A 14502-nucleotide genomic window follows, 5' to 3' on the forward strand; every position below is an offset into this window, starting at 1 on the left:
AGTCTCAAGCGGCTTCATGGGCGGAATCTTCTCAAGTGTCACCTCAGGAAATCTGTAGGGCGGCCACGTGGAAGTCGTTGCATACCTTTGCAAGACATTATCGATTGGATGTGGAGGCCACAAATTCGGGTGGTTTTGGTGAGGGAGTTATCCGAGCGGGACTCTCTGCATCCCACCCTAGGAAAATTGGCTCTGGTACATCCCCAGTGTCCTGGACTGATCCGGGTACGTACAGGGAAAGGAAAATTTAGTTCTTACCTGATTTTCATTCCTGTAATACCACGGATCAGTCCAGGGACCCGCCCGTCTCTTGAGTATATCTACGCTGAAGGAGAGTTTATGCTGAAGGAACGGAGAGTCCGCTCGTGGATTTATACTAGTTGGTTCTTGATTTGTTCACTCCATTGGTTCTGGGAGCCTTGTTCCAGTTGGGGGTTTGAACTTGTTTTGTTGTTGGGTTAACATAGGTAGTGTGCTCTTATAATCTGCTTTGACATTACGTAAGACTGAGAGGCTGTGGGTGGCACCCTGCTATATGTGGCGGAGCCAGTAAAATCTTGCTCTGTCTCCATCTGCTGGTGCGGAGGCAAAACCCAGGTGTCTGGACTGATCCGTGGTGCTACAGGAACGAAAATTATCAGGTAAGAACTAATTTTCCTTTAATGCAATCCAAATGATGATACATTAATCTAAATGCTGCAAAACTAAAGCTTGGAGCACTGACCGAAGCATATTGTATAGAATCAGATATTTCATTGGTTTGAGCAGTTTTGCTCATAAAAAGCCAGTTTGCAAGAAGTTTAATGTGTAATCTCAGTGTTAACTGGGAATCCAATAATACCCCCAAACATTTTAGCTCTGAGCATAAATTCTGTTACTGTTTGCAAGTTAAATCTTTTCTGTTCACTTTTCCAGCTTTTGATTAATATAAACTTTTTAGTTTGTTAGCTCTGTCTGTCCTGAACTCATTAATGATCCCATTATTTTCGGTATTTGGTCTGTGGGTGCATTTCTAGGAAATATGTGACTCCTGGGTTGTGTGGGATCTCAGTGTCCCTAGAAGCCATGAGGGGTTAGCTTGTGGAGGAAGTGCTTGCCCAGAGACTAGCAAAAACCTTCCACTGTATGAGCACATTAACAGCTGCAGGCAGACCTGGGCATTGCTTGGTAGGACCTTTCAAGTTTCCACAGGGTTAATCCTGAGTGGGTGTTATTTGACTGTTTTGAAACGTATGACTAATTCTGTATCTTGATGTCTCTTTGGTTGTGTTCAGCAGTGTGTCCTATCTCACAACTTCTGCTCCCAGTCTCACATTCTGCTCTGCATGCCTCAGCGAGACAGGATTTGCATCACACCTCAAGAATAACCTCCTGTCTCAATCCTGTTTTGGTGCCCTATTAAAATGAACTCCTTCACACTTTAAGCCAGATGTCTCTTTAAAAAAAACCCCCAAAACGTTTATGTGCAATAATCTCTGCTTGTTTTTGTACCATTTGCCACTCTTGCTCAGTTGACTTGTACCATTGTTGTTTCCATAGCATCTTTTTGTAGGTAATGATCACAAGCAGCAAACTGCATTTTACTCTTTCTTTTTTTTTTTGTCTCCTTGTAGGAGATGATCTCTGTTTGTGCAGGGGACCTCAGCTCAGCCCTCCCCTGGTTGGAGTTACATACTTTAAATTTCAGCTACAATCACATCTCTGCCTTGGATCACTCGCTGGTGAGTGCGCTAATACGTGGATCTAATCATGTTTCTCTGCAAGCGGTGCAGTGAGCTATGCTCATGGTACTCGCATTGACTTGAATGCAGCTTCGTATGTGCACGGTGCCCGCACACCACCTCTGCTTCACTTCTGCTGCAGTCTTACTGCTCCCTTGCTTAGGCTCCTCTCCACTTTGCATTTTTTTGTTTGTCTTTACAGCTCCTCTTTCTTTCCTTTTCAGGCAGATTATCTTGTCACTTTCCTTACTCACTGATAGACTTTCTGGCATTTTTGAAGCTTTATTTCTTTTTCCTTATTGTAAATTTGCCTGTGCTGAATCACATTTGTTAGGCTTCCTCGCTGCAGGCTTTTTAACTTGCTGGATTGTTTTTGAAATATTACTTACTTTGATTTTGCATTGAATGTTTTTTGGAACAGGCTGATAAGTGTCACTCACTGTTAAAAAAATACCATTCTAGAAGCACAGTCCAGATGTATTCCACACATTAAGAAAGGTGGAAAGAAGGCAAAACGATTACCGGCATGGTTAAAAGGGGAGGTGAAAGAAGCTATTTTAGCCAAAAGATCTTCATTCAAAAATTGGAAGAAGGATCTAACAGAAGAAAATAGGATAATGCATAAGCGTTGGCAAGTTAAATGTAAGACATTGATAAGACAGGCTAAGAGAGAATTTGAAAAGAAGTTGGCTGTAGAGGCAAAAACTCACAGTAAAAACTTTTTTTTAAATATATTCGAAGCAGAAAGCCTGTGAGGGAGTCAGTTGGACCGTTAGATGATCGAGGGGTTAAAGGGGCACTTAGAGAAGATAAGGCCATCGCGGAAAGATTAAATGATTTCTTTGCTTCGGTGTTTACTGAAGATGATGTTGGGGAGGTACCCGTAATGGAGAAGGTTTTCATGGGTAATGATTCAGATGGACTGAATTTTATTTATTTATTTATTTATTTATTTATTTATAGTTTTTATATACCGGGAGTTCCTGTATACAATACATATCACTCCGGTTTACAAATAACAGTAAGAACTACTGCCGGGGGCAGTTTACATGGAACAAATCTTGGAACAAATCAGAACACTTGATCTAAATAAATAGTAAAAGAACAAAGCTGCCGGGGGCAGTTTACATGGAACAAATCTTGGAACAAATCAGAACACTTGATCTAAATAAATAGTAAAAGAACAAAACTGAGTTCAACTTTAAGCATATAAATAAAGGCAATTGATAATCTTGTCTAAATAAGGCAGAGAACAATACATTAAAATCAAAGGACTGAGGTGTTAAATATTCTAGTTCTTAGCTCTCTGGGAATGCTTGCAGGAAGAGCCAAGTCTTGAGTTTCGCCTTAAAGGTAATATGGCACGGCTCAAGGCGGAGGTCTGGTGGTAGGGAATTCCAGAGAGACGGGCCCGCAGTTGATAGAGCGCATTTTCTCAGGGAGGATTTTGCTGGCTGGGTAATCAGTCTGTTTTGATATGCTCTTCTAGTCGGCTTATCCGAAGTATGAAGTTGCAGCTTGAAGGTTAAGTTGAGTGGGGATATGTTATGAAGGGCCTTATGAATCATCATGCTGCTTTTGAACTGTATCCTGTATTTAATGGGAAGCCAGTGGAGGTGCTGGAGGATTGGGGTGATGTGGTCTTTTTTTTTTAGCGTTGGTGAGAATTCTTGCTGTGGCATTTAGGACCATCTGGAGGGGTTTGGTAGAGCATGCGGGGAGTCCCAGCAGAAGTGAATTGCAATAGTCTAGTTTCGGGAGAATGATGGCTTGGAGAACTGTACGGAAATCTCTGTAGCGTAGAAGTGGCTTTATTTTCTTTAAAACTTGTAGTTTAAAGAAGCATTCTTTGGTGGTGTTGTTAATGAATTTATTGAGGTTGAGTCTGTTGTCTAGAATTACACCCAGATCTCTGACTTGCGGTGAGGTGGTGTATCCTGAGGTGTCTGGAGAGTTGCTGGAGGTAGGCAGGGTAGATTTTTCCGGTGCTATTATAAGGATTTCTGTTTTATTGGTATTTAGAACCAGGTTGAGGCTGGTTAGAAGCTCGTTGATGGTTGAGAGGCATTTATTCCAGTAGGCCATGGTCTTGTGTAAGGTGTCCGTTATGGGGATGATAATTTGTATGTCATCCGCATATAGGAAATGGGTAAGTTTGAGGTTAGTGAGGAGGTGACAGAGTGGGAGAAGATAAATGTTGAAAAGGGTGGGGGAGAGTGAGGATCCTTGTGGTACCCCCATTTTGGCTTGGATGGGGTGGGATTCCTTGTTGTTTATTTTGACTCTGTAAGTTCTGTTCTCTAGGAAGGATTTAAACCAGTTGTACGCTGCTCCTGTGATGCCGATGTCTGTGAGTCGTTGTAGTAAGCTAGAATGATTCACGGTGTCGAACGCTGCTGACAGATCCAAGAGTGCGAGAAGGCAAGGTTGGCCTTTCTCAAGATTGAAGATAATGGTGTCAGCTAGAGTGGCTAATAGTGATTCGGTGTTCTTTTTCTTCCGGAATCCGTATTGGTTATTGGTGAGGATATTGTTGTCATCAAGGAATTCAGAGAGTTGTCTGTTGACCACTTTCTCCATAATTTTGGCTAACATAGGAAGGTTTGCTATAGGTCTGTAGTTTGCAGGATCTGTGGTGGGAAGGTTGGGTTTTTTGAGGAGAGGTTTAAGCATTGCAGACTTGAGTTGGTTGGGAATTTGGCCTTGGGTGAGAGAGAGGTTGATGATGTCTACAAGTGGCTTGGCCACGATGTCAGGGATGGAACTCAGCAGGTTTGATGGGATATGGTCTAGAGGGTGAGAAGACGGTTTTATCTTCTTAAGAATGTTTGATATTTCCAATGTGGAGGTGGGTTCGAGAGATGTAAGCTCTGCTGTGTAAGTGTTGGGTTGAAGAACGGGTGCTATAGATGCTTGGGAGCTGTGGTTGCTGGTGGCACTTGTGTGTGGGAATGTCGCTTTGAGAGGGGCAATGAGTGAGGTAATTTTGTTGTCAAAGTAGTTGGCTAGTTCATTGGCTTTTTTAAGAGCTTGGTCATCGGGGATGCACGGTCCAGGAGGTTTAGTAAGGGCTGAGACATAGGCGAAGAGGGCTCTTGAATCAAATGAGAAGTGGTGTATTTTTTTGGAGAAGAATTCTTTCTTAGTTTTGTTGATTTCGTTTCTGTATGTGTTGAGACATGATTTGTAGTTGAGAAGGGATGTTTTAGTTGGGTTTTTTCGCCATTGGTTTTCTTTGCCTCTAAGCTCGTGTTTGCATGCTTTCAGCTCTGTAGTGAACCAAGGTTTCCTGTTGTCTTTATCTGGGTTGATGGACTTTGTTTTCTTGGGACAAACTTGATCAGCGACCTTGTTGGTGATGTTGAGCCATGAAGCTGTAGCTGAGTTGGTGTCCGTAAGGTCTAGATTCATTAGCTCCTTGGTCAGGTGTTTGCTGAGGTGATCTCCTGAGCACTGTTTTCTAACCGAAATGGAGATTGTTTGGGTTGTATGAGGGGGTGGCTCCGACATCTCTAACATGGATGTGATGATGCTGTGATCAGACCAAGGTACCGTGGAACATGTAGGAGTGGTGTGGGATGAAAAGCCTTCGTTTATGAAGATAAGGTCTAGGGTGTGACCTGCTTTGTGGGTGGGATCTTTTACTATTTGTCTGAAGCCCATATGGTTGAGGGAGGAGAGAAGAGTTTTACAGTTGGAGGATTGAGGTTGGACATCCACCGTGAATCAAATCATGGTGAACCTAGAAGATGTGGTAGACCTGATTGACAAACTGAAGAGTAGTAAATCACCTAGACCGGATGGTATACACGATCCGGTCCAGGTTCTGAAGGAACTAAAAAATGAAATTTCAGATCTATTAGTAAAAGTTTGTAACCTATCATTAAAATCATCCATTGTACCTGAAGACTGGAGGGGCACTCCATGAAGTTAGCATGGGGCACATTTAAAACTAATCGGAGAAAGCTCTTTTTTACTCAACGCACAATTAAACTCTGGAATCTGTTGCCAGAGGATATGGTTAGTGCAGTTAGTATAGCTGTGTTTAAAAAAGGATTGGATAAGTTAAGAACATAAGAAAATGCCATACTGGGTCAGACCAAGGTTCCATCAAGCCCAGCATCCTGTTTCCAACAGAGGCCAATCCAGGCCATAAGAACCTGGCAAGTACCCAAAAACTAAGTCTATTCTATGTTACCATTGCTAATGGCAGTGGCTATTCTCTTAAGTGAACTTAATAGCAGGTAATGGACTTCTCCTCCAAGAACTTATCCAATCCTTTTTTAAACACAGCTATACTAACTGCACTAACCACATCCTCTGGCAACAAATTCCAGAGTTTAATTGTGCGTTGAGTGAAGAAGAACTTTCTCTGATTAGTTTTAAATGTGCCCCATGCCATTACCTGCTATTAAGTTCACTTAGAGAATAGCCACTGCCATTAGCAATGGTAACATAGAATAGACTTAGTTTTTGGGTACTTGCCAGGTTCTTATGGCCTGGATTGGCCTCTGTTGGAAACAGGATGCTGGGCTTGATGGACCCTTGGTCTGACCTAGTACTGCATGTTCTTATGAGGAATGAAAGGAAATTGTCAGGATAGAAAATGCTCTGGTGGGCCTCAAATTGGAGTCTGGTTAGTCCAAGGCTGGTCCATGTGTACAGAGCTGCAGAATGACTTGAGCAGAGAAAGATTCAGATAGCTTGATGCATGGCCCCACCCCTGAGGATCCAGATCTGTCCTGAAGGGATTCAGAAGGTATGCTGATACACTAGGAAGGTGTTGCATAGAAAAAAAATGTGAAGGCAGAAAGACTGAATGGCCTATATAGTCTGCCCATCTATACCAACTGATCGATTTATAATTCCTACCATTCCTTCAGAGATCCCCTGTTTATCCCATTCTTTCTTGAAATCAGATACTGTCTTTGTTCCACCACCCTCTCTATAAAGAAATATTTCCTTATTACTCTTGAGTCTGTTCCCTTTTATTCTCATCCCATGACCCCTCGTTCTAGAGCCTCCTTTCCTTTGAAAGAGGCTCTCCTCTTGTGCATGGAAACCTTTGAGATATTTGGATGTTTCTATCATATCTCCCCCTCTCTCTCCTTTCCTCCAGGATGTGCATGTTTAGATCTTTAAGTCTTTCCCCATGTGCTTTAGAACGAAGACCACTGACCATTTTAGTAGCCTCCTCTGGGCTGTCTCCATCCTGTTTCAATCTTTCTGAAGGTGGGGTCTCCAGAACTGTACTCAGTATTCCCAGTGAGGTCTCACAAGGGTCCTGTACAGGGGCAGTGTCACCTCCCTTTTTCTGCTGACCAGTCCTCTCCCTGTGCAGCCAAGCATCTTTCTGGCTTTTACCCTCGCTTTATCCACCTGTTTGGCCACTTTAAAAGCATCAGATATGATGACCTCTAGATCTATCTCTTTCATGCTTAGAAGAATTTCACTTCCGATACTTCATCCCTCTCCATTAGGCTTTTACATCCTAAATGCATAACTCTGCATTTTTTTGCATATAATTTTGCTGCCAGTCTCTAGACTATTTTTCTAGCTTCGCTAGATCCCTCCTCATGTTTTCCACATCTTTCTAGCTGTCTACCTTTTCTACAAACTTTTCCCCGACAGTCCTTCAGTAATACCATGAAAATGTTGAAAAGGACCAATTACTGTGGCACACGACTGGTAATATCTCCCACCTCAGAGTTATCTCCATTTAACACTACACTTTGTCACCTCCTACTCAACCAGTTTCTAACCCAGTCAATCACTATAGCTCCCTTTTAAAGAGCGTTCAATGTATTTATAAGTCACCTATGTGGAAGCACGTCAAAGATCTTATTGAAATCCAAGTACACTACGTCTAGTGCTGTCCCTTGATCCAACTCTCCGGTTACCCAGTGAAAGACGTTCATCAGATTTGTCTGAGAAGATTTACCTCTGGTAAAACCATTCTGAGCCAGGTCTTGAAATCTATTGGATTCCATAAATTGCACTCTCCTGTGTTTTAGGTGGTTACAGAGCCAGGCGACATTGAGGGATCTTGGGAGAAGACCCGTGAACTCTGCACCTGTGTGTGAAGTCTTTAAGTAGCAGTTGTTTGTATCCATGGAGATGACTTGGACTGGATAGGGGGATTGTTTTAAGCTTTAGCCTCACTGTGGTGCCGACACAGTGTGTGCTCAGCCTAGCGGTTGGACGTGTTTTGGGTGCGCTAGACTAATACCCAATGCAATAAGGGGTACATTTTCAAACCTATGCGCGGGTGTACATGTGCGCCTGATTTTATAACATGCGTGCGCGCGCATATTATGAAATCAGGGGCTGCACACTGGTGCATCTTGTGTTCGCCGACGCCCGCGGCCTTCCCCCATCCCCCCCGCCCCAAATTTTAATTTACCTTCTGCGCCTGCTGGCAGCCTGCCGGCACGTGATCCCCGGCACGGGGGCAAATGGCCGCTGTGCTGGAGGCCTCTGGCCCTGCCCCTTTTGTAAAGCTCCAGGACTTAGACGTGTCCCGGGCCTTTATAAAATAGGCCCAGAGTGTGTAACCCCCCCTACGCGTGTAAGGCTTTTAAAGTCCGGCCCTAAGAGTATTGGCGCGTCCAAAAGGTAGCTGATAGCGCTCATTGCATGTAAATGCCATGTGGATGAGTCTTTTAGCTATTGCCCCCACTGCAAAAAATCACCGGTTGACCAGCGCATTCTTTTTTTAATGCGGAAAATTGAATGCCAGCTCCGAGGCTGGAGTTAAGTCATAAGGCGAGTGAAGGGCACGTGAAAAAAACCCAAAACTGGATTCTGTGATTCCTACTACTTAGGATCATTGTGGTACCAAGTTCCACTGCTTGTGGCACTTAAAATTGAGGGAAAAAATGTAAGGGCTTGATCAGAAAAGAAATCCTGGGAGCGCAGTGTACACGCGCCCGTTTTCCTGGCCCGCACTCAGCCAGCTCTCCCCGGCACCCCATGCTTCTCAGCGCCAGGGACGCATTACTTTAGCTGAGCAGGATGTCCTTCTTAGTGCAGCAGCATCGCTCACCCAGGAGCGGAAGATGTGTGCACCCAGTTTGCACTCACGGTTTTACCTGCGTCTGCCTGTGAGAGCGCGTCAGGAGCGCTAGATGTGTGCACCCAGTTTGCACTCACGGTTTTACCTGCGTCAGCCTGTGAGAGCGCGTCAGGAGCGCTAGATGTGTGCACCCAGTTTGCACTCACGGTTTTACCTGCGTCAGCCTGTGAGAGCGCATCAGGAGCGCTAGATGTGTGCACCCAGTTTGCACTCACGGTTTTACCTGCGTCAGCCTGTGAGAGCGCGTCAGGAGCGCTAGATGTGTGCACCCAGTTTACACTCACGGTTTTACCTGCGTCTGCCTGTGAGAGCGCGTCAGGAGCGCTAGATGTGTGCACCCAGTTTGCACTCACGGTTTTACCTGCGTCTGCCTGTGAGAGCTCGTCAGGAGCGCTAGATGTGTGCACCCAGTTTGCACTCACGGTTTTACCTGCGTCAGCCTGTGAGAGCGCATCAGGAGTGCTAGATGTGTGCACCCAGTTTGCACTCACGGTTTTATCTGCGTCAGCCTGTGAGAGCGCATCAGGAGCGCTAGATGTGTGCACCCAGTTTGCACTCACGGTTTTACCTGCGTCTGCCTGTGAGAGTGCATCCTCAGCATGGTTTGTACTGCAGGGGCTTCCACCTGGCAGCAGAAAGGAGCAACGGGGAGCACTGTTTTTGCGGGATGATTTGGGTATTTGTGGATTTATTTGATGAATGGATATAAATAATGTGCATTTTTTAAATCTAAATAGATGAAATGCATTGCATGCCATGCTGACAATTAACATCTGAGTATTTTCCCTGTGTTTTGCTTTGATCATGGTACAGAATATTATTGGGGTGACTGCTCTGCTTGTTTTGTTTGTAATAAATGCTTTTACCCATTCCCATGTTTTGTTCGCTTCGGTTACAGTCTCAGTTCAAGCATGGGATTTTTGTGTGTTTGTTGGAAACTCTGCTCCACCATAATCCATTAGTGTGTGATATGTTCGAGAAGCTTTCTGCTCTGTTCATACAACAATGCATTTCTTTCTTTGGTTAAATATTCTTCCCTTGCATCCTTTTATTTTAACACCTCGCCCATGCCACTGTGAAAGATGATATCTTAGGGCAGGTAAGCAGATAACACTCTCCGTTAAAGACAGTATCCCTCTCCCCATTCTCCCCCCTCTCTTACCCTGATCCCTTCCTCCCTGGCTCTCATGCCTATTAATGTGTATGTTAATTTATATTCACAAATGCATTTATCTGCATTGAGCAATTTCATAGGAAACTGCAGAATGTAAGTGTGAATAAATAATGAGTTAATTTTCAAAAACTGCTCAGGGGCTCAGTTTTAGGAACCTAAATAGATAACATTTTCAGCAAAATTGAGGAGCCTAATTCTTGAGCTAAAAAAATACCTAAATTTAGGTACCTAAAGCTTAGTATCCTCATTTAGGTCTACAATTTGTGTGTCTAGATTAGGTTCCTAATTTAGATGCCTAGTGTAGAAAATCACTGCTAAGAACCTAACTTTATTTTCCCACCATAAACTCCTCCCCTATGGCACCAACTTTATAGGAACCTAAATTTAGGTGCTGAGTCCTAGCCAATTTTCAGAGAGCTTGATTTACCTGCCTAACTTCTAAACCTTTTGATGATTGACCCCCAGAATAACATAGTAGATGACAGGAGGAAAAGGCCAATTGATCCACCAAGTCTGCCCTGTTATTCTGGTCCACTTTGTCCAGGAGAAGCTCGATTTACTTTTAGGATATTGCTTCTTATGCAAGTCAGTCTGTTGTCTTCCCCTTTGGATCTCCACTGTTCCAGGCAGTTTAGTGTAGAGATTTCCATGCCCAATTCAACACCCATCAGCTGCCACCCCTTCACACTTATCCCCCAACCCTGCAATAATCCATGTAGCAGGGTCCCTGCTCCAGTATCTTGGCCATCTGTGGGCCTTGCCCAACAGTACTCGGTCACCGTTAACCTGCCAGCACCTAACTGGTGGGCTTCTGGGGAATTGTGCTTGCTGGTGCCCACCCAGTTACTCCATGGACGTCTCGCAGCAGAGTTACTCACCCTCTCAATCCTGCCCTACCTCGGCCTTTCCTAACTGAGCCAAGCCTGTCCTGATGCCACTGCAAATGCCTTGGCTGGAGGCTCTTCCAGGGTTTGACAGCTTCCTTTTTGATTCTTCTGGTCCCATACATGGGCCCACATTAATGCCCTTTTCTCTGTCTTCTATTTCCATGTCGGCAGCAAAGCTTGTGAGGCTGCTGTCCATAAAACCCCAGTCTCCCCGACTTATTGATGTTTGGGCTTTATCGATGTCTTGTCACCTTTAATGTATATTTCTTTCTTCTCACCCGCTCACTGTTCTGATTTCAGCAATTACTGAATGTCCTGAAAGTCCTGGATCTGAGTCACAATCGTCTGCAGCAGTGCGCGGAGTATTTAGTGGTGAGTATTTCCCTGGGTCTGGCCTGAGCATTTACATGTATGTGTTTCAGCTTGGATATCTGGACCGAGAGGAGGAATAGTAACAGGTTTAGGAGTCAAGGTAGGTAAGATGAGAGGTGGATCTTTAATTTAATTTAGAATAGATGACAAGCAAGCAGGTGGTATCTTGGAGATCAGGAGGTAGAGTTTTTCCCACAGTGAGGACACCTGGAAACGAAAGGACTTTCCTGGGTGCAGAAGACACAAAAATATCCAGGGTGGCAGAAACGTGGGCAGATTGTGAGGAAATGCAGAAGGAGCTTGCGAGACTGGAGAACTGGGCAGGCGAAATTTAATGTAAACAAGTGCAATTTTAGATGCACAGTGATAGGTCAGGAGTAACCACCCATGAAAAGATACTGTGATTGAACGTTTGAATCCTAAGCTGAATGTGAGGCAGTGGTGAAAAAAGCAAGCAAAGTAAGGAGCAGTAAATCTCCTAATGCCTCTGTATGGATGAGTGGTGAGGCCACAGCTAAGAATTGTGTGCAGGCCTCGCCTCCAGCGGAAGTAGAAAAGGTGCAGAGAAGGGCGACAGAAATGGTTAAGGACTTGGAAGAGATCCCTTATGAAGAAAGCTCCGAGCCTGCCCAATTAAGGGGGAGTCCTTCCCTGGGAGATATCCCTGTGAGTGCACATTAAGTGTGTTTCATGGGCAGCCTCCTTCCTGGAGGGGACTTACAGTGCCCTAATCCTGTATTGGAGTGTAATATACATTCAGGGGTAATTTAGATAGTCTCTAAATGTCATTCCCTGTATGTACCCAGATCAGTGCTGACTCTTGGGTTTTGCCTTCCTGCCAATCCTCATACTCGGGAGCCAGAGGAAAGGACTTTCCTAGCCCTATTCTCGTAGCCTCCTACAGCCCTCAGCCTGGCTCAGCAGCTCCAGCTCTTTCTATCGCTCTCTGCAGGCTGCTCCTCGTCCCTATCCTCTCCTTCATTCTGGGCCGGCAGACCCCGAGCACAGTCCTGATTCTGGGTCTCTCTTGATGCTGGACGCAGTCCTGATACCGGGCCTACACTGAGCTGTGCGACCCTAAAGTAGGTTTGGGACCCCAGGGGCCTTTGGGGAGCTTAATTTGCACCCAGAAAAAGTGGAAGTGTGGAGGGGGGCAGGATGGGAATGAACTTTCTCTCTTAGACGTACCCAGCACGGGCTTTGCCCGCTCGATGAGCACTGGTAGCTGAAGGATGGGGATGCAGGATCACGGGGGTAAGAGAGGGTACAGAGAATGCGCTCTTTCTCTCTAAAACCCTCCAACTCAAAAACATAGCCCGAGCTCAGCAGCCTCTCCTCACTCACTCTCTTCTCTCACCCTCCCCCACTACTCAATCCTATCTCCTCCCGCTCTTCTCTCACCCTCCCCCACTACTCAATCCTCACTCACTCTCTTCTCTCACCCTCCCCCACTACTCAGTCCTCACTCACTCTCTTCTCTCACCCTCCCCCACTACTCAATCCCATCTCCTCCCGCTCTTCACTGTTTCTCCAAACCCCAGACTGTTCCCCTCTCTGATCGTCTCACTCGCACCTTCGAACCCCTGACTCACTCTCTCCCCCACACAACCCACGGCCTCTCTGTCCCCTCCTGTATCCATCACCCACTCTCCTCCTCCTCTGTCTGATCCCTTCCCTCATTCCCCCCACCCTTTCATTTATTCTCTGGGATCGTTCACCCTCGCCAGTCAGCAGAGGTGGCAGGGCCTGGGATGAGGGTGTGACAAGCAGGAAGCCAACACCCCCAGGAGTGGCAGAAGTGGTGGTGCTGACAGCGTTCACCCTGCATCTTTTTTTTTTTTTTTTTAAACTCTGCTGTTGTCACTCATAACCTCCTAAATTGTTTTGGGAAATTGCACAAAAATCAAAGCCCTTTGGCTGCGCTTGTCTCAGGGGTGAGCAGCTCCAAACCTCTCTGTTCTTATCTGCTTCCTCCAAGGGCTTGAGGACCATGAATAATCCATGCAACTACTGGCTCTGTCTGTTTCCTCAGGGCAGCCAAGCCCGATATTCACTGCCGGCTCTGCTCCGCTTTCTCGCGTCCCAGATAAAAGTAGCAGAATGCAGTTCTGAGTTGTGCTGTCATCTGTATTGGGCGCAAAGTTGTGAGCAGTATTTATGTATTATTATTTTATATACCGACATTCGATCTGAGATATCACACAGGTTTACATTCAGGTACTGTAGGTATTTCTCTATACCCAGAGGGATTACAATCTAAGTTCTGTACCTGAGGCAATGGAGGGTAAAGTGACCTGCCCAAGGTCACAAGGAGCAACAGCAGGACTCGAACCCTGGTCTCCTGGTTCGTAGCCCCCTGCTCTAACCACTAGGCTATTCCTCCTCCTTCCCAGTAGTGTCATTCATCAAGGGGAGGGTCCCTCATCGGTCCCCTTGCCCACAGAGACCTGGGGGCGAGTTCCCTGCCGCGTGGCCAGGCCGTTCCCAGCCCAAAAAACCGCGGGAATGGCGGACATCTTGGAAGCAGGCTCTAATGCAGAATCGGATTGCAGGAAGAAGATGAGCCCGATTCTTTAGCTTCCCCACCGGATTTGAGCCCTCCTCATTCCCCGGAGGGGGTGCCTGACTTTCTCCGCTCCCCTGGGAAGTCTAAGTCTAGTTTCTCCACGGAGTTTGTGCTTCTTATGCACAAGTCCTATTTAGCCAGCTTACAGCAGGAGGAAGATCCATCCCTGGCCCCCCCCCCCCCCCCGGCCAAAAAACCCACGAATTTCCCCTCCGCAACCTCCAAAGGTGCCGGAGGGACAGGGCTCGGTTAGGGTCAGGGTGGTCCCAGGGTTCCCGCCACCTCCAGATCCTCCCCAGCCGCCGACGGCCCTGACTCTGGATCTGGATGTTGATCCTTTGCTTCCTCATCCCTCCTCAAGGCGGACGATCCTCGGGTCCTACGCTTATTTCAAAAGGAGGAATTAGAACCGCTCATTCCCTTCATTTTTCAGGAACTGCCAACATGGACCCGGTCCTGGCAGGACTTAGGGCTCTTTCATGTACTTTTCCTTTTCACCCTATGCATAAGCTGATGCTCCTTAGGGAATGGGAGTCCCCGGAGGCGGGACTCCGAGTGGGTAGGGCTATGGACAAGCTCTACCCCCTCCCTGAGGACTGCTTGAATCTACTTAAGATGCCCAAGGTGGATTCCTCTGTCATGGTGGTTACCAAACACACCACCATCCCGGTGGTAGGGGCTACGGCTCTGAAGGATGTCCAGGACCG

At 46.1% G+C, this 14502-nt stretch overlaps 1 protein-coding gene across 2 annotated transcripts in view; it reads left to right on the forward strand.

The window, feature by feature from the left end:
• STK11IP (serine/threonine kinase 11 interacting protein) overlaps positions 1–14502 on the forward strand; it is a 272418-nt gene that overhangs the window by 37144 nt on the left and 220772 nt on the right. For both annotated transcript variants that reach the window (XM_029604968.1, XM_029604969.1), the window contains exons 6-7: positions 1614–1721; positions 11158–11229. In XM_029604968.1, the coding sequence (XP_029460828.1) occupies positions 1614–1721; positions 11158–11229 (180 nt within the window). The remainder of the gene's footprint in view (positions 1–1613; positions 1722–11157; positions 11230–14502) is intronic.

Source organism: Rhinatrema bivittatum, chromosome 6 (assembly GCF_901001135.1).
Source record: "Rhinatrema bivittatum chromosome 6, aRhiBiv1.1, whole genome shotgun sequence".
Classification (NCBI taxonomy): domain Eukaryota; kingdom Metazoa; phylum Chordata; class Amphibia; order Gymnophiona; family Rhinatrematidae; genus Rhinatrema; species Rhinatrema bivittatum.